This window comes from Neofelis nebulosa, chromosome 11 (genome assembly GCF_028018385.1).
Source record: "Neofelis nebulosa isolate mNeoNeb1 chromosome 11, mNeoNeb1.pri, whole genome shotgun sequence".
In the NCBI taxonomy this organism is placed as follows: domain Eukaryota; kingdom Metazoa; phylum Chordata; class Mammalia; order Carnivora; family Felidae; genus Neofelis; species Neofelis nebulosa.
Window position 1 is genome coordinate 18310519 of NC_080792.1, and position 19909 is coordinate 18330427.

Consider the following 19909-nt stretch of genomic DNA (forward strand, 5'->3'; position numbering starts at 1 on the left):
TCTCTCTCCCTCTCTCTCTCTCTCTCTCTCTCTCTCTCTCTCTCTCCCCCCCCTCCTCCCCCCCACCCACCACCCCCTCCAAAATAAATGAATAAACTTAAGATATATCGTATATTTGGCCTGTATCTTTAAGTAAAAAGTACTTGGAAGAAAGTGAATGAGCTCTGACTGGATTCAACGAGGCAGTTCATTTGCTCAGAATTTGAGGACGAGGTTGGACCCAGTTAGTCTAAATTTTAATTGTGTAAATAAATGGAGAATTTTGAATACTGAGAGAGAGCTGTGGGATTAGGTGGGGATAAATGCGTCAAGGTCATGGTGACATCGGGCCAAGAATCTGAGCGTGGCGAGCAGCAAACCTCATGCACGTGGATGTTCTTCCCTTGACCGTGTAGTTGTTACTGCCACCTGGTGTCACAGCCCCATCCTGAGGCCCCACCGTGTGTCCAGCCACAGACACCCAGTTCCGAGTTCCTGTTCCTGCGGGACTGTCCTCTCACGGCTCTTTCCTGACGTGGCTCTTTAAGTTGATTCTTCCCCCTCAACCCCCTTTACCTTTGCTACTTGTGCAACAGGCCTGCTTGAGGTTTTGGAGACAGACGGGAGGCTACTCGGCAATTCAGACGACTTTGGTATTAACTCTCCCTCTTGTGTCTGGCAGTCGCTTGCAGCCACCCAGCTTTTACCTTTTTGCTCAGCGTCTCCCTCCCCGCTCCGCACCTGCTTGCCTCTAGCATTTACTAAAACTTTCTTCTTTAGTGTACAGGGCAGTACGACCCTGTCAGAAGCAACCTTCCTTCCTACGCACTGGAATCACTTGGGGACCTTAAAAATGCCGATGTCTGGGTCTTATCCCAGACTAATTGAATCCAAAGTTCAGGGATGGGTCCTGGATGTCTTTCAGAAGCTACCCAGGTGGGGCTTTTGGACAGCCAGGTTGACCATCACTGAGTAGCTCCCTGCTACGTTTTTTTTTCTTTTTTTAAGTGTATTTATTTTGAGAGAGAGAGAATCCCAAGCAGGCTCTGCACTGCTAGTGTAGAGCCTGACGCGGGTCGCGAACCCACGAACCGTGAGATCATGACCTGAGCCAAGATTAAGAGTCAGATGCTCAACCGAGCCCCACCCCCACAGGCACCCCAGCTCCCTACTGCTTCTAAACGCAACCTTAAGCCTCTCTTACTATCACTGTAGGTGATAGTAATTTAATTATTCCTATCATTTAATTAACTCCCATTAGTCACTGTAGTTGAAAGGGGGAAATTTGGGTAAGGCCGAGGCTGTTCAATACCGGCCAATGGCTACAAAAGCACTACATGTGTTTCCATTTAGCGTTCAAGGCATATTGACAAGTTCTCGAAGTTAGGACAGCTGCCACCAGTGCTGCAAGTAGGGCTTTGTGTCAGGCCACGCGCTGTCCTGTGCTTCTGTCCTCACGGTAACCTTCGGGTAATTTGTATTAACCGTAAGACAATGGCTGAGAAAGGTTAAGGCACGTGCCCAAAGCTGCATGGTTAGTAAGTGGCAGAATAAAGTTTTAAACTCCCAAATTTGAAGTGTTTTAAAACTTAGAATCAGCACATTTCATTCAACCCTTCTAGAAAAAACAAAAGGTATGTATGTCATCATGTCCAAATACTATAGTCGTATTGGTAATCACTGGTCAATTAAATGGTTTGGTTTCTTATTCTGGAAAGTTTCTTTCTACCTCATGAAACATTACTAATGTGATTAGTGAAGAACATCAGGTAGTCATAGTTCGATCTTCCCACAGAAGCTTCTGGAGCCTCTGTCTGCTTTAGTCTCAATTATCCACCCTCTGTTCACGGAACACAGTTATCCAGAGTTGTCTTTCACAGTTCCCTTTGCCTTTCCGTGTTGGACATCCTATTTCTGTATCGGACATCTTATTTCCAGTATTTTATGTTCCCCTCCTGGGTTACTTCCTCATTTTGGTGGCACACATTCTCCAGTAGTTTATTGAGGAAGGGTGTGGGGAGAGTAAATTCGTTGAGACCTTGCATATCTGGACACGCTCTTGATCTATCTTTGCACTTGAACCATAGTCTCCATATTAAAATGTGGGCCAACAAGCACGTTTCCTTCAGAATTTTGAAGTCCCGACTTCCCGTGTTGCTACTGAGAATTCCCAAGCATTCTCACACCTGGTCCTTTGCATATGACCTGTCTCTTCTGGAAAACTTGCCCCCAGTGTTCCAAAATTTCATGGTATTTCTTGGGACTTTGCATTCATTCCCACTGGATGGTTGACCAGCCCCTTTTACATCCAGAAAATCATGCCCTGGAGCTGTGAAGAAGTTTCTTAAGTTGCTTCATTGAAAGTCTCTCTTCTGTTTTGTTTTTGTTTTGCTTTCTTTCTAAAACTATTATTCAGATATAAGGCTTTTTAAATGTTCTTTTTTTTAAAAGTTTTTATTTTGAGAGAGAGAGCAAGTGAGCAAACGTGTGAGCGGGAGAGGGGCAGAGAGTAAGAAAGAGCGAGATGGGGCACCTGGGTGGCTCAGTCAGTTAAGTGTTTGACTTCGGCTCAGGTCATGATCTCATGGTTTGTGGGTTCGAGCCCCGCGTCAGGCTGTATGCTGACAGCTCAGAGCCTGGAGCCTGCTTCTGATTCTGTGTCTCCCTCTCTCTCTGCCCCTCCCCTGCTCATGCTCTGCATCTCTCACTCTCAAAAATGAATAAATGTTAAAAGAAAAGAAAAGAAAGAGTGAGAATCCCAAGTAGGCTCCGACCTGTCAGCGTGGAGCCTGATGTGGGGCTCAAACCCATGCACTGCAAGATCATGACGTGAGCTGAATTTGAGAGTTCGACGCTCAACCCACTGTGCCACCCAGGCGCCCCTAAATGTTCTTTTATCTTTTTTTGGTGGGGGAGGGGGTTTGGTATTTTCTGGAAGTTCCTCAACCTTTTCCCAGTCCTATTGAATTTTTCATCTCTTAGCAGAGTAAAGGATAAAAAAAATTTTTTTTAATTCTTATTCTGACCTCAGAAAGTTCCGTCTCTAAGGTCTCTATTCCACATTTTCTAACTGCATCTTCCCTGTTTCCTCCATATTGTTTTCTTCTACTTGGCTGGGTGTCTTTTTCCAGTTAGAGGCTTTCCTCAGTTGTCGGGTAGTGCTTCATGGTTACCTGCCGAGAATTCCAAACAGGGCTGGAAAGGCTTCCAGCGTGTGGGTAGATGTGCACCTGCTCTGCAGTGCACCTGCTATCTTCAGCCCAGAGCCCTGGGCGGCCTCCCAGCAACCTCACCTCCAGCCGGCTGCTGCATTTGGGGGGATCTGGGAAGTCTGACTTCTTTATCCAACTTTCAGTCCGTCTCCTAGCATCCCTCTCTCCACCCCCACCCCCAGAGCCACCTGGTAGTGCCAATCCTGAGCCGCCTAGGGATTCTGTCGTGTGACTCTCGATGGTTCTTAGGATGGCCAGCTTAGGGTTCTTGGGTTGCTAAGTCATTAGCCATTTATCCATCTGCCTTCCGGGTCCCAAAATTCTGTTGCGGTGGTTCCCTTTTCTCCCCACTCCTTCTAGGTTTGCGCTTGAAACCACCAGCACTGTCTCCTGTCTCCTACCTGTTCTCCCCACCCCACGTGTCTCGCGCTCTGTAGGCTGCACACCACTTGCTCAACTTTTCCTCAGAGCACAGCCCCCAGCAGGCTCCGCTTCTCAGGGACCGTCACGACTATCCCCAGTCCGTGAGCCCCTCAGCTTATAACTCTGAGTCCTTCCCCCACCCTGTGCAGTGGTGACGTGAATGCCTTGCTCTTGGGTACTGTGTGCTTTTCTGCCTCCGTGGCGTCCCCTCACGTTGAAGACATTCCAGTTCCTCTCTTCTTGTAAGTTCTGAGACCACTTGGATGAAAAAGCATTCCTTCCTCCTCTCAGCCTGAAGTCATCACTGACTTTTATCTGGGAAACCTCTGGTCACCTCTAGCTCCCCCGCGGTAAACAGATCGATTTACTAAATAAACATAATAATTCCCTCCACCCCCCAAATCTCAGCTGAGTGTGAAAGGCATATCTCTAGGCATTAGAAGCAGAGGGCAGGGAGGTCTGAGGGTCTCAAAGCCAGGGCTTTTAGGTTCGGGTTGAGGGTTAGGGGGAGAACTGAGCCCAGATAAAGACACAGGGAAGGTGCTTTTTAAATATATTTTTATTAAATATATTTGTATTAAATATATATTATTAATATGTTATATATTATATAATACTGTATATTAATATTTACTATTTTATTGAATATATATTAATATATTTTTATTAAAATATAACTTACAGAAAAGGTCACATATCATAAATGTGCAACTCCATGAGTTTCCACAAAGTGAATGCATTGTGTACCCAGCTCCAAGAATGCCCAGACAGAAAGGTGGAAAAAGAGCAGGACCCCTTCTTGCATGAAGCAGGGCCTCAGGGCTGGTTCTTGTGTGAGAAGAGATCTAGAAAATTGGCCTTGGGACCCAGAGAAGGACAAGGAAGGCTGCCATTGCTCAGGGCTCTGCATAGGGAATGAAAGCTTCCTGGAAAGAGTCGACGCTCCTGGTTTTTACACAACTGCCAGGAGCAGGAAAACCAAGCTGAGAAATGAACACCCGCCCCGTCTAAGACTGGCGGGATCCCTGGATCCTGGCAGAGTCAAACCAGAAAGTCTTTTAGGGATCCTTCCACCACCCAGGGAGCAGAGAACTCTATGGGAAAAAAACACTCTGACCCATATGAACTTAAAAAACCCCACAACCCAGAGAAGAAAATGAACGAATTTGGTCACACGGCAAGTGTCTTAATACTGGCTAAGGAGCTCCCATCTATTTCCCACACTGCAAAGTGAACCTTCTGAAACACTGTGGGTCACTGTGCTAAAGGGAGATGACTCGGGGGACCACAGTGTTTCGTCACCTACAAAGTCCTGCATCAATCGGCCCAAGTTTCTTGCCGCTTACCCCACACGCTCTGCTCAAGACACATGGGTCCCCTTGCTGTTCCTCAAAAGCCTTGCTATGGGTTCCCTCCCCCGCTCGCACTCTGTCTCTCTCAAAAAAAATAAACAGAAAAAAAAAAATTTTTTTAAATGGAGGTCCCTGGGTGGCTCAGTCAGTTGAGCGTCTGACTCCAGCTCGGGTCATGATCTCACAGCTTGTGGGTTTGAGCCCCACGTTGGGCTCTGTGCTGACAGCTCAGGACCTGGAGCCTGCTTCAGATTCATTCTGTGTCTCCCTCTCTCTCTCTGCCCCTCCTCCACTCACACTCTGTCTCTGTCTCTCTCTTTCTCTCTCTCAAAAAATAAACATTAAAAAAAAAATAAAAAATAAAAAAAAGCCTTGCTATGGGTTATGTCCCCTACAAAGATATGTAGAAACCCTCACCTCTGCTACTTACAAATGTGACCTTATTTGGAAATAGGATCTTTGCAGATGTAATTAATTTAAGATGAGGTCAATAGGCTAGGTCCCTAGGGTAGGCCAGTATTCAACAAAACCCCGATATGACTGGTGTCCTTATGGTTACGAAAGGACAGACACAGAGAAAGTCCAGTGACGATGGAGGCAGAGATGGAGTGATGCAGCTACGGACCAAGTACGGCTGAGGATTGCTGGCCACCCCGGCAGCTGGGAAAAACAGGGAAGAATTCTCCTCCACAGATTTAAGAGGGAGCACGGTCCTGTTGGCACCTTGCTTGTGGACTTCTAAGCCTTCAGGGCTGTGCATTTCTGCTGTCTTCAGCCACCTGGTTTGTGGTATTTTTGTCCCAGCAGCCCCAGGAAACTAACTTAAGCTTCAATGTGTTCCCGCCTCGCTGGTCCCTCTGCTTGCAAAGCCCTTCGGCAGAGAGCCCCCTCGCTCTCCATGGGTCCCTGCTCAAATGCCACCTTTGCAGAGAGGCTATGTCCAGCTGCACCACCGAAACTAGCGCTTCCTGCCTCTCTCCACTCCTTTGCCTCTTTCACTTTTCTTCACGGTCCCTAGTCACACCCAACATTATATTGTGTATCTTTCACTTATTGTCTTCCTTGCTGTCAAGAATGTAAGTTCCAGGGTGGGGGCTTGGGGGACTCAGTCGGTTAAGCGTCTGACTCTTGATTTCGGCCCAGGTCATGATCTCACGGTTCGTGGGTTTGAGTCCTGCATTAGGTTCTGCGCTGACCGTGCGGAGCCTGCTTGGGCTTCTGTCTCTCCCTTTCTCTGGCCCTCCCCCGCTCTCTCAAAAATAAATAAATAAACCTAAAAAGAAAAAAAAAGAGCCTAAGATCCATGAAAGTAGAAAATAGTGTGGTTCATTGCTGCAAACCCAGTGCCTACTACGTACCTGACATAGGTAAGCTCTCCATGCTATTTGCTTCATAAATGAATGAGTTCCTTGAGAGTACATTTTGCTCTTTACTTTTTTATCCTTCCCATTGCCTGATACATGCTTTGCTTTCATGGACTCTCAGTAAATATGTATAGATGGACTATTAAATCCCTCATCACTCGTGGCTTAAGGCTCTGTGTGGTTAAGAGAGGAAGTCAAAATGCACACCACATTGGCCTGGATTTGGTGGCCTCTTTGCTGTAAAACAATTGTGGGGACAATCGATCAGATTTCTCTGAGTGATCATTACAGCTCACCATTTGTCTGCCTCACGCAGCCACGGTTTCTCTTGTGCTGCACACCACCCCTTCTTGCCCTGTTGTTTTTCTGATTAAGGAGACAGAATTGAGTAATCTAAATTTGGTGTGTGTAGCTCAGAGGTGCCAATCATGACAAATAATGAATTAGGTGATCCCCCTGCCCTTCCCTGAAGCATTGAGCTGAAACCAACAAGTTCATTTTATTTAGGACCAAAGGCTGAACTCAGAGGGCTGTCTGTGACAGGAGAGTGCTTTTTTTCACTAATTAAGTCACCCAGTTTCAGACAACCTTTCTCCTGTGCGGTGGGGGTGCGGCTTATCGAGTTGACCCTGAGACTGTGCCTTTGGCCTTCTGTTTGCTAAGACAAGTGGTATATACCTTTGTTACAAATACGTAAGCCAGAAAAAAATGCATTTATATGTACATATGCACACACACGCGCACACACACACACACACACACCTCTTATTGTTTTATAAATTTGCTTAGCTGTTTAAGGGGTTTTCTGGTTTCCTTAATAAACCCACATTTAGAATTTTTGGGTGAAGGGCTGTGTTTTCTAATCAGTTTTGGAAACGACCAGTATAAAATGCATTTTATCTGCTTTCATTTCATAAAAACATAAAAATGTACTTGTTGGGAAGCTATTATATTTGATATTTGTGAGAAATAAGTCAGAGATTAGAAATAACAGTTTTTATGATACTCTCTGTTCAGGAAAAATAATGAAGTTCTGTTTCTACCTATAACCTATGAGTCTTAATATGTGCATTGGGGGGTTTTGTACATGAGGGATTTTGAAATTTTTTTTCAAGTGAGTAAAAATGAAAATATAAGATATGAATAAAATGTATGCAACTACTAATTTGTTTTTAAAAATGTTATTATGTTGATATATTTCATAAAGCATGTGTTGCTGGTTCCTGGGCAGATACCTGTCCTAGCTGTTGATTATGTGAGATTTGGCACCTTTGTGCATTGTCACTAATCATCAGCATTTCTCTAGGAGGGGCCAGAAGCCCCTTGTTATCTCCACCTAGCAGAAGGGGCACAGCCCTGGGGAGGCAGGGGTGACTTATCCAGAGCCTTCCAGACTAGCTAAGAGCCTATCCAGCTCAAACATCTAAAACCCTTAGTTAGCCTTTCCCAGTTCTCAGGACTTGTCTACACTCCGTCCAGCACAGCATTTCAAAATGTAGAGGCTTTCTGTGCAGCTTACTTAAAAGAAATGTGTTTAAGCTTTAGGTAGAAAAGTACATTATGAAGATCACCTCCAAAGGGCAAATTAAATGCATATAATTTTCATTATGAGCGTAGAGAGTTAGCAGAATATGTAGGAGAGCAGTTTAGCACTTGGGGCAAGTTTTACTGTCCATTTCTCAGGGGACATCTGCTTGGATCTGAAGATCATGTAGGTAATATGAAAGGCACTTAATTTGATGTTTTATATTTGGCTTATAACCATAAGGAGGACCAACTTTAATAATAAACTAACCAGGAACAAATTTTAGCTACAGAAAAGTGGTTTTCAACTCAGACTCCATCGTCCCAAAATATTCCCCATAGCTTGCCCCCCTACTTCCTTCAGGCCTTTGTCCAGATGTCAGTGAGAATTTCTCTGACCTATCTATTTCAGATTGCAGTAGAGTCTCCCCTTCTCCATCTCCCTTATATTACTTCCTTCTTTCTAACGCTCATCATCACCCCCAACAATACATATCCTGATTATTTTGTCTCTCCCTCAACCGCCATGTAAGCCACTTGTCTTCTCTCTTCACTGCTGTTTTTCCAATGCACACAGTAGGTGGTCAATACTTGTTCAACGAATGAATAATGCCTGAGACCTTTCTGTTCCAAGGTTGGTCTTGTACTTCAAGGCGCACAGAACAATGGGTACGGTTGGCAGGTGCAGGTGTGGGAATGCAGGAATGGCTAGAATTAAGAGCAGTGCCTGTTGCGTGTGAGGGATTGGGACCAGACAGCTACCTTGCGACGGTGCGCAGATATACGGGCAAACTTCACCATGCCATCCCTCCCAGAAACCCATTTGCTGGACTGGCGTTCACTTTTCCTAACGTTCTCGCGTTAGCAGTATAATGTTTGCTTTCTGGTCCCGCCTGTCAAACTGTGCTGTATAGAGATGCCACAGGGAAATTAAAGATGTCATTCACGAGTGTCTCATATAAAACAATTCCTTTTCCTACTCTGAAAACCAAGCTTACAACAAAACAGGGTCGGCTCAGTCGTACTATAACGAGGCAAGCAAACTGGAGAAGTGAGGCAAAAGCATTCTCATATCTAAGTCATAGTAATGAAAAAGTCTGGAAAGCCCTTTGCCGAGTTGTGGCGGCGGTTTCCGCCTTGGCCAGACTGGCAGATGCAACCAGGGCGTTCGTTCAGGGTGACCGGGGGCGGGAGAGGGGCTGCTGGGCTGGAACCGCCGGCTGGTGGGGCGGGGCCGCTAGCACAGCCTCGGGCCCCTTTTACCCCTTCCACCCCCCCCCACTCCCCCCCACCCCCCGCCTAAGGCCCCACGCCCGGGCCAGCTGTCTCGAGGGGCGTGTCTTCCCCTGGCCCCGCCCCCGAGCCCCGGCTAGGCCCGGCCAGGCAGCGAATGAACGGGTGCGCCGCGAGGGCGCAGGGGGCCGCAACTTAAGATAAGGCGGCCTGTGGTGGCAGTGCCAGCAGCTCGGAGCTCTCCGGGCCGATACCCGATCGCGCCGCCGTGGGAGGAACCCGAGTCCCGGGCCGAAGCTGCCCCGGGAAAGCTCTCAGGCGGCATCAACATGGCTGCGGCCCTGCGAGCTGCGGGCGCCCTGCTCCGCGATCGGCGTAAGTGAGGCTGTCGCGGCCGCCACCGCTGCCGGGGTCCCTGCGACGGCGTGGGCAGCGCAGCTCGCGCCGGGGCCCTCCGGCTTGAGGGGGTTCCGGGAGCGGCGCAGGAAGCTCCGCGCTATGGGGAGAGGGGCGACCTGGAGAAGGGACCGGAAAGGGGCCCTCCCCTGGGAGAGGCTGAAGGGGGGGCGGTACACGGGTCGTCTGGGGTCCCTGGGACGCGGCCAGGAGAGGTCCCGGAGCACCATGAGTCAGCGGGGTTACCGTGAGCAGTGCCGGGGTTTATCCGCACCTTAGTTCTTATCTGTAAAAGCATAATCACGAGCGTCACGGGTTGTGAGCATTATGGGAGGGAGGGTGTGTTACGGACCTACCACTGAGGACGGTAACTAAGGCATCATCATCGTCATCATCACGGACATGGGTCATGGGGTTCCCTCCCTGGTGATGGAGGTCGCAGTGTGCCCACTGCCCCTCTGTCTTAGCCCCTGGCGTCACCCGGTGCTCACTTGTCCTTAGGCAGGCAGCACCCACTGCGAGGGAGTCTGGGCTAGTATTTCCTAGAGATTTTTGAAGAACGAACAAGATCTAGTGACAACCCAACATGTTTCTCATGCAAATTTTGAATGTAGGGTGCTTCTAGGATGAGCTGAGGAGTTTGCGCGAGAAACACCTGGTTGGCACACTAACTCTGCAGCATTTTTAACTGTGACCCCTTGAGTAAGACACTCACCTGGCTTGAGTTTTGGTAAAGATGAAAGGAGAAAGGTAATATACTTCACAGGCTTGGCATGAAGATTAGCTGGATGCCGTAAAACTTGTAGCACAGTGCCTGTCATGCAGTAGATACATTGAGACCCTTAAATGTTCAGTTATTATGTAAAAGGCTGGGGCACACTAAGATGCTTAGTTAAGGCATTTGAATGATGACCGGACACAGACCTGCTTTATTTTTCTAAGAAGTTCCCAAATTCTTCAGTCTGGCACCTACTAGGAGGGAATGGAGACAATCCACTTTGAATTTCCATTTCTTATTACAGGTGCCTTTGTGAGGAAGATAGTAAAGACCCAGTTTGTGGTGAGGGCCAAGGCACAAAGGGTACGTGGAGCAAAAGGCATCTTTTTTTTTTTTTTTTAAGAAGAGGAAGCACAGTACCAGTAATGTTCCTGAAAGATGTATTGAATTAGCCTTTTCTTTCATCAGCCATTTCTGTGGCAGAGTCTTACAGGTTTTAGATTTGAGGTCATAGAACAATCTAAGAAGCTTTAAATGATTTGTTCCAGATTATAAGTAACTAAGCGGAAGGATTCAGAAACCCTAGCAAATGTGGATTTGAAGTCCAATTGAATTATGAACTCTGATTTTTAAGATGTAGTTATAATACTTTAATCATCTTGTTGATATGAAGGAATTAACATCTGAGTTAGAAAAAATTGAGTAGTATTTCTGAAAATGAATTCTGAAAGTAAAAGTACAAAAACAAAGTTTTACACTAAGTTTTTAGCATATTACGGAATCAATAAACTCTGACGTGGGCCACATACTGTATATACTGTATATATTTTTGAATTAGAAAGTTGGTAGACTAATGAATTATTGTTTTTTCTTTTTGCCTTTTCTTTCCAAATTTTCAACACTGAGCATATATGTCTGTCTGTTTCTTTCTTTCTTTCTTTCTTTCTTTCTTTCTTTCTTTCTTTCTTTCTTTCTTTCTTTCTTTTTAACGTTTATTTATTTTTGAGAGACAGAGAATGAGCAGAGGAGGGGCAGAGAGAGAGGGAGACACAAAATCCGAAACAGGCTCCAGGATCTGAGAGTCAGCACAGAGCCCAACGCTGGGCTCGAACCCATAAACCAGGAGATCGTGACCTGAGCCAAAGTCAGACGCTCAACCAACTGAGCCACCCAAGCGTCCCATGTCTTTCATAATTAGAAAAAGAATCTAGAATAATGAAGAAGAATATCAGTGTTTTAATTAAGGACATTAGAACATTTTGGTGCCATACCAGAAAATAATTCTTTTTTTAAAGCCTCCCCTCCCCAAATGTTTATTAATAATCACAATATTGGATGTTATTTATGTTAATTTTAACTTTCTAAACTTTATTTACTTATTTTTGAGAGAGCAGGGGAGAGACAGAGACAGAGAGGGAGAGAGAGAATCCCAAGCAGGCTCAGTGCTGAGCCCGATGTGGGGCTCAAACTCGTGAACTGTGAGATCATGACCTGAGCCAAAATCAGGAGTCAGATGCTTAACTGACTGAGCCACCCAGGTGCCCCAGTTATTTGTTAGTTTTTAAAATGTTACCTATTTTTATAAGTACCTTTTGAAATAAATCTCATCTCGTATGTGATAGGAAGTGGCTCTGGGGTGCCTGGGTGGCTCAGTCGGTTAAGCATCCGACTTTGGCTCAGGTCATGATCTCACAGTTTTTGAGTTCAAGCCTCACATCAGGCTCTGCAATGCACAGTCTGCTTAGGATTCTCTGTCTCCCTCTCTCTCTGCCCCTGTCCCCCCACCCTCCTTTCTCTCTCTCTCTTTCTCTCTCTCAAAATAAATAAATGAACTTAAAAAAAATGGCTTCATTATATATTAAAGTACTTGTGTGCCTTGCTTTATAACCTCCCCTGCCCTACCCCTAAGCATCCAAAATATTAGATAATTTGGTTTTGGAGAACCAGTTAATACCCATGAACCTCTTAAATCGTATATATACTTTTGAATGCTTCACCTTTTGGGTTTGTCCAGGAGTTACAAAGTTTTGCTTTCTTTATATTCTCTTCTGCATTTTCCTAGTTTTATAGCTTTTATGGTTTGTAGGCCTTTAAAAGGTAGATCAGCAGTTAATGTCATAGGTAGGGGTAGAAGGGGTCCCTGGGTGGCTCAGTCGGTTAAGCGTCTGACTTCAGCTCAGGTCATGATCTCACAGTCCATGAGTTCGAGCCCCTCATCAGGCTCTGTGCTGACAGCTCAGAGCCTGGAGCCTGCTTCAGATTCTGTGTGTGTCTCTCTCTGCCCCTCCCCCACTCACGCTCCGTCTTTATCAAAAATGAGTAAACGTTTACAAAATTAGAAAAAAATAAATAGGGTTAGAATACCTGGTCTCAGTTCATAAGTGGGCAAGTCCCTGCTGTTGAGTATTCTTACTTCTTAACCATATGCAGTGTGCCAGGCACTGTTCTTGGGTCTGGACATAGATGTAAAGATTTTTTTTCCTGATGTTCACAACAGCCCTGCAGGGTTGGCCTGATCACCATCATACAGATGGGAAAAGGGAGTAGTTCTCGCTTGGAGTAGTTCTTTGAGTTGCCCAACTACTCCCACACACAGCCTGTTTGGTCCTATCTGGGATTTCTGCTAGATGTCTCTGGCTCTGGAACATATGCTCTATGCTATACAATGCTGTCTTTGCCCTTGGATTTCTCGTAAGCTGTGAACTGAGTGTCTTCAGGAGTCTCAGCTCGTCCTTTGAACAATTACTTAAAACTCCTTTAGCTACATGTCTGTTGGTCGTTTGGTCAGAGACTACTCTTAGTTTCTTTGGAACCTTCAGATCATTAGGGGAGAGGAGTGTTAACAGAGAAGTCCTTGAGAGGGGGGTGTATTAACCCTACGTCCTGAGCACAAAGGATCCATTATTAGCAGCATTGCCTTCTGAGAATTTGTTCGGCCACAGAGAAGAGGATTTTGTTAAGTATAGGGCATGACAACTTGAAAAACTACCCTCCCAAATTGTGCTAGGAAATACTAATGTATTAGTTGATGACTCTGGTCTCACGCGGATTCCCTTCTGCCACTCCCTTTTTAAGATTCACAGGAGGAAGGCTTATCACCAGCAGTCAAATCATGTAATGCCTAAATTCTATTCTAGTACCCCATGGAATCCAATATCTCATTCATACCAGGAATCGCAGACATTGTGGCCTGATTGAGAACCCGGTTACATCTCATGCAGTTCAGAATTGAACTTGTCTAAAATAAGGAGCTGCGAGTTGGCTTGAGACTTCATTTGAGCAGAATTGAACTTCTATATGTCAATCTTTGCACTTCCACTTTGAGTTAATAAGGACTATTCAGCACAAGCTCACGTAATTGGCTCTGTTGGGAATGTGCACAATATGGAGAGTTGGAAATCTGGAGATACCATTCTCCTATATTTTATAGGCAGGGTAGGTGAAAAAACATCAGAGCAGGTATAGTCCCTATGCCCTAGACACTTCCAAATGAAACTAATGCCAGCACTAATCGTACGTGGCAGGTGCTGTGCAGAGTGCATCGCTGGTCTTACCTGCTGTAATCGTCACAAGGATCCTGATAGCAGGGTGTTGTCATTTTACCGGGGAAACTAAGGCTCGAAAATATATAGCCTGGCCCCAGTCACGTTGCTGGTAAGTGTCAGAGCTGCATGAGGTCAGAACTGCTGGTCCACAGCCCGAGTTCCTCACCGGGACTCCTCTGACTTAGAAGGAGGAGGAGGGCAGAAGGGGACTGATCTCAAGCTGGTTTCAAATCGGCTGGTTTGAGAATGGGTCATGTGTACGGTGTGGGGCACAGCAGTAACCACCGTCCCCCCATTGCTACCTTGAGTGTCTATTGTATAGCTTCAGTTTAATTTCACTGTATGCCGTTTAAGGATGAATATTCTTCATGGTACAACTAAGTATGGCCCATGGACTTCTCAGTCCAGGTGGGTTCTCCAGGCCCACAGCTGACTCTGGTGGGGCGCAGGACAAGAGTGCACATGGAGACCCATGTATCATATGTGGGATCGCCCGCTAACAAGCTGTGAAGTATGTTCTGTTCTCCAATACTGGCAAATAGACCTTCGTAATGATCTGGAAGGGTGAACTGTTGAAGTCTTCAGAGTTCCCACAGAAGTGTCGTGGCCTTGGGAGCGTTGCCTCTGCTCTGTAGGCTTCCCTGCTTCTCTTTCCACTGCCAGCTGTGCCCTGAATTGTGAAGAGTCTTGTGCATTCACCCATGTGGACACTCCAGTCTAGGTTCAGGTTCTATTCTTGCTCCTGCAAATAGCTTCCCTTAGGTCAAGAATTGCTCGCACTGATGGCACAATCAGCTTTCGGGAGAATAGAGCTAGGAAAGAGGCCTGTACAGTCCCTGGAGTGGGTGTGGGCTTTTGGGGACAGGGAATTCTGGGTATGGGGAGCCTGGTCAGGAATGTAGGTCATGGGCTCTGGGGTCCATGGGTCTTTGGCTGTGCAGACTGCATACCCTGTGGGGGAGGCTGCAGCACGAGGAGGGCCAGAAGGGGCCCTCTAAAGTAGAACCCCCCCACCCTTGTCAGTGTCCAAGGGCAGTGCTGGGGTTCTCAGCCCTGGTGCTTTATTGGAGGAGGCTTATAGGCAGATGCGAGGTCTGTGCAACTGGTTGAAAGCTGGCTCAAGTAACACCCCGTAAACCGGTGGCTCTGAACACGTCCCGCGGCTTCTCCCTTTCGTGTGAGCAGTGCACTAACTTCCGTATGCATGCGGTGATTCTCCTGAGGGATCACGTCAGAATCTGCCAGGGCAGAGTGAAAAGGTGTGTTTCTCAAAAGGCTCCGTGCAGGTCCTGAGAAGCCATCCCGGGAGGCGCCACCCCACCCCCGGCAGAGAGGGCTTGAGTGCCGAGAAACGCCGGGGAAATCACCTGTGCTATAGCGTCTCTTTAAATTTTAAGTCCAGGACTTCTGCTCGGAGGACCCCCTCCAAAGACATTGCTTCCCAGCCGGATTTCATGCCGCTACTTTACTTTTGTCACAGTGGTGCCTGGAAGCTCAAGGGCCCGCCAACCATGGAGGGGCCAGTCGATTGGAGCCACGGCGGCAGCTGCCACAGAAACAGCCCAGCGTACCAGAAGCCCAGAACCTCAAGTTCAACCGGGGAAGAGGTATGAATCTAATTTTAGGTACTAATAAGAACCTCTTTTTGTTGATGCAGACGCCAGTGAGTGGATACAGGCTGCCTTAAGAGGAAAGCTGTGGGGGAATGCTAGTGTGGAAGGAGTGCAGTGTTGTTTTCTTGGCTTTCTTTCAGTAGCTGGAAGGCTACAAGTTGCACCCACACACGCACACACACCGCTAAGGTTTTAACATTTTGGGGGAATTTTTATAGATTTAAAAAATTGTTAAAATTTTTTTTCCCCGGCTTTTTTGAGATATGATTGACAAATAAAAATCCCACAGGGCTTTTGTTAAAGGACATGTAACTCAGGACCAACAGTCTGCAGATCATGTAGGAATTTAGTTCTGGAATATGTCATGTAACACAAATTTCATGGACACTAGAAATGTGTTTATGAAACTAACATAATTATACCTATGAAATGTATGTTCTGTTTAGGATAAGGAGTGACTAATCCGTCAAGAATTTATCTAGTAAACCCTGCCATTGTTTTCCACTGTTAACAGGGTGAGCGGAATTCGAAATGACATAATACGATTTGTGATTTATTAAAGGGATAAAGTACGTGTTTCGGACGTCACCCCTGCTGTTTGCGGGTGGATGTCAGCAGGCCTGGCGTTGTTCCGGGCCTCCTCTTCCATCACGGAAGCCACAGCTCTTCTTAGGTCTTCCTCTCATACAGGGGCAGCACAGGACTCGAACGGGCAGTTGTTTAGCTGGGTGCCTAGAAATAGCCCACCTTAACGCTAGCCGAGCAAAAGAAGGAGACGGGTTGCAAACTAGTAACTCCTTGACGGTTGGTTCCTCTAGCGATAGAGCTATGAAAATAGTCCTATTTTGTGGTTGTTATTTTTCATTGTGTGAACTTGGGTACGTTGACTGAAGTAAACTGAGGTTTACTGACTGAGTAAACTGAGGTTTGAAGGGGGATAGAGCATTAGGGGTGGGGCCTCGGATCATCTCTTTTCCACTCTCTGGCCTCCTAAGTGATCGAATCTGGTGAGGAAAGCAGGAAGCAGGGACGCTGTCTCTGTCCTGGCAGCCTGGACACCGTTCCTGTGTGTCCCCACAGCCCCGCTTTTCTCACCTTAGCCATGGTCCAAAGTGCTTTAAGTCCTTAGGGTTTAGGGTGAGTATTTGATGTAACCTGAAGAACTGATTCAGTGTGGTACCCGGGGAGAAAAATTATTTCATTGCTATATTATCCTAGCAGCAAAAGCCAATAATATAACCTTAATATCATTAAATTAAATAAAAATCTAAAAATGTCTAAATTCCATTAAGTAATTTTGTATCATCTTTATACAAAAGAAATGGGTTCATTTTAGGACATGTAGACGGGCAAAAAAAAGATTTAAAAAAATCACCGATAATCCCACCACCCAGTGTTTTGTCTCTATGTCTGTACCGATTGATATTTATTCAGTAAATATTTACCAAAATGTGACAGTTGTGCACATAGTATTTTTTAAATTTCTTCTTTTTAAATTTAATAATATATGTACCATACAAATGTAAATATTCACCATTATGTTAATAGCATACGAGTATTTTATGAAATCACAGTTTATTTACCCATTCCCATGTTATGGGGCACTTGCATTGTTTCTAGTTTTAAAATAGTAGAGATGATGAAGTGATCAGTGTTTCTGTATATCATTCTGGTGCCAGACCTGAAGGCCTCGTGCTGCGCAGTGCTCAGACTATACCAGATGAGACCTCCACTAGACCGGGGGTCAGCCGACTCGCCTGTAAAGGGATAGATAGTGGGCCATTTGGTCTCTTTTGCTGCTATTCAACTCTGCTGTTATAATGTGAAAGCAGCCTTAGCGACTATGTAAAATAATGAGTGGAGCTGTGTTCCAATAAAACTTTATTTACAAAAATAGGCAGGGTGTGTATGTACAGATCTGGCCTGTGGGCTGTAGTTTCCCAAACCCTGTTCTAGAGGCAGCATAGATCCTCAGGCCAATTACATCTTGGAGGTTTCATGAAGAGGTAGAATTTGTGTCTTTATCTTGATGCTGACTATATACAGTATAATTGAATGATTCTGTTTCTTTATTAATTGATGATCTTAAGTTTCTGTTATGTACAATTAGTAGCTCAAAGGAAAAACCTCCTATTTTGAGAGTCCCAGAATATAAAAATGGCAGAATGTTGAAACCTTTTCAAGCGAGAAGTTTTAAATATGTTCCCCTATTTACACTTTTACGTTCAAACAAAGGGAACTTGGCATTCAGAGCTTGGTCTCAGATGGGCTCTGTCTGGAGGAGAGGAGAACAGAGACCATGGATAAGGCTTTGCCTTCGCATTCTCGAATAGAGGGTGTCAGAGTAGGGCAGCTAATGCGCCATTCGTCATGCATAACACAGTTTTGAATTAAGTGCACGTGTATTTAGGTATTTCCAAATCATGTGCATCACTTTCATGTGTAAGATCAACACGGTTTATAAAACACGGGTTTGCAGGGCAGAGTCATATCCAATTTAAAGCCACTCTTGTTCTGAGCTCAGGTGTTATAGATGAAAAGCAGTTCTAAATCTCGTTTGCACATTGATACCCTCTATGGCTTAGGTAAGTCTCTTAGCCTGGGGTTTCTTAACCAGTAATCTGTTAACTGGCAGCAATCCATGGAAAAATGCGCTTAATTTATTGTGAGTCACAGATTTTGAGGGTGAGAGACAGGATCTCAGAGCACGGGTGGTCTAAGTGGAAAGATTAAGGGAGCATTTTACAATTTCACAATATAATGAATCTGGAATTTTTAGGATTTAAGAAAAAAACCTAAACACCAGCTTGTTAATTCATTGATAGGACTTTTGGTGAGAGGAGGTGGGAAAGTTGTGGGACAATGACATCCTCCAGAGTAGTTGCTTAGTAAAAAGGAGATGAAACCCCCTTCCTCTAACCCAGTGGTTCTCAGTAGGGGAGGGGGATGCTCCCCACCTCCAACATATTTGGCAATGGCCGTGTCTAGAGACGTTTTTGGTTGTCACAACTGGGACGGGGTGTGTGCCGTGCTTTCTGGCAAGTAGAGGCTGGGATGCTACTAGAACCCTGCAACATACACCATAGCCCTCCACAGCAAAGACTCATCCAGCCGAAAATGTCAGTGGTGCCGAGGAAGAGAAATGCTGTCTAAGACAGTGATGTGAAAGGCGAACTTAGTTTGTCCTTACAGGGGGGTCTAAATTAGGAGATCTCTGACTTCACTGGAATGCAGCATTCCGCTAACCCCAGCAATTTTGCCTCAGCTTGTTTTGCAAATTTAGGTTGAGAATTCAGATTTCTACCTCATTCACCTGTAGTATGTTTGGCAAGAAAACAGTTTCTTCCTGTATGAATTTGACACACTCTGCTGCGTAACATTATCCCAAGTGTTGTTAGCACTTGTTTAAAAATTGCAATTAAAATGTCATCCTGATCTCATTGGCTTTAGCACACATTAGGGACAGTCTTCCAAACAGGATTCATGTCTGCAGGATTGGCTTAGTCACTGCGGTAGCTGGAGGTGGCCTTGATATAGGAGGCTTAGACAGCAGGACCCCTCAGCCTTTGTACCAGTGGAGTTTAAAATAAACTTCAGGCTGGTTGTTTCTCACTGCTTTATCAAGAGTGAATGGAGAGTACATCCATCCGTGCTGTGGAGTATTATTCAGCCATAAAAAGGAAAGAAGTACTGATTCATGCTGTCACGTGGATGAACTTTGAACATTTTATGCCAAGTGAAAGAAACCAGGCCCAAAGGGCCACATGTCATGTGATTCCATTTCTATGAATAGGCAAATGCATAGACTGAGAAAGCGGAGGATTAGTTGCCAAGAATGAGACAGAGGGAGGATGGGGAATGGTTCTAGTATGTGGGAATATTTTCGGGGGGTGATGAAAATGTTCAGGAATTAGAGAGTTGTTATGGTTGCATAACTTTGTGTGTATATTAGAAAGCACTGAATTGTATTTTAAAATGGAAACCTTTATGGTATATAAATTATATCTACATTTTTACAAATGCCAAAAAAAAAAACAAAAAACAACAACCAAAAAACCATGAATGGAAGAAACACTCCTTGTCCTGTAGTGTCCCCACCTGCAGACTCTTTCACTGCACGGCCCCCAGTTCTCCAGGGCCTCATCTCAGGCTCTGACCCCATGGTTCCATGTCTCTAGCCTTGGGCTTCCGGTGGCTACCGGAAGCATGCGGGCGGCACCTGGTCCCACTCTGGCCCCTTCTTGCCCCCTGAAGGTGTTTAGGAATGGAGAACTCATCTCGGCCTGGCTCACTTTAGTCTGTGCAGGGTCCAGAGCTCCTCTGGATTTTAGAGGTTCAGAGCTGGCATGGTCCTTTTGTTGATTTAACTTCCCCCAAACTACTTGATTTTCTTTTTGCTTCTTCTTGTTCCTTCAGTGCTTGATTCTTTGGCCTGGGACCTATTTGAGTAAGAGCAATTTCTTGCCAGAATCCCTTAAGCAGTCGCTCTAGGTAGAGGATCAAGAGGTGAGTGCAAAGTGAGAGGTGTACTTTATCGTACAGGAGACACT

The 19909-nt window shown here is 45.6% G+C and overlaps 1 protein-coding gene across 2 annotated transcripts in view; it reads left to right on the plus strand.

Moving 5' to 3' along the window:
• Positions 1-9210: 9210 nt before the first annotated feature.
• FECH (ferrochelatase) overlaps positions 9211-19909 on the plus strand; it is a 37632-nt gene continuing 26933 nt past the window's right edge. For both annotated transcript variants that reach the window (XM_058691979.1, XM_058691980.1), the window contains exons 1-2: positions 9211-9462; positions 15227-15353. In XM_058691979.1, coding sequence (XP_058547962.1) covers positions 9417-9462; positions 15227-15353 — 173 coding nt within the window. In that variant the 5' untranslated portion in view covers positions 9211-9416. The remainder of the gene's footprint in view (positions 9463-15226; positions 15354-19909) is intronic.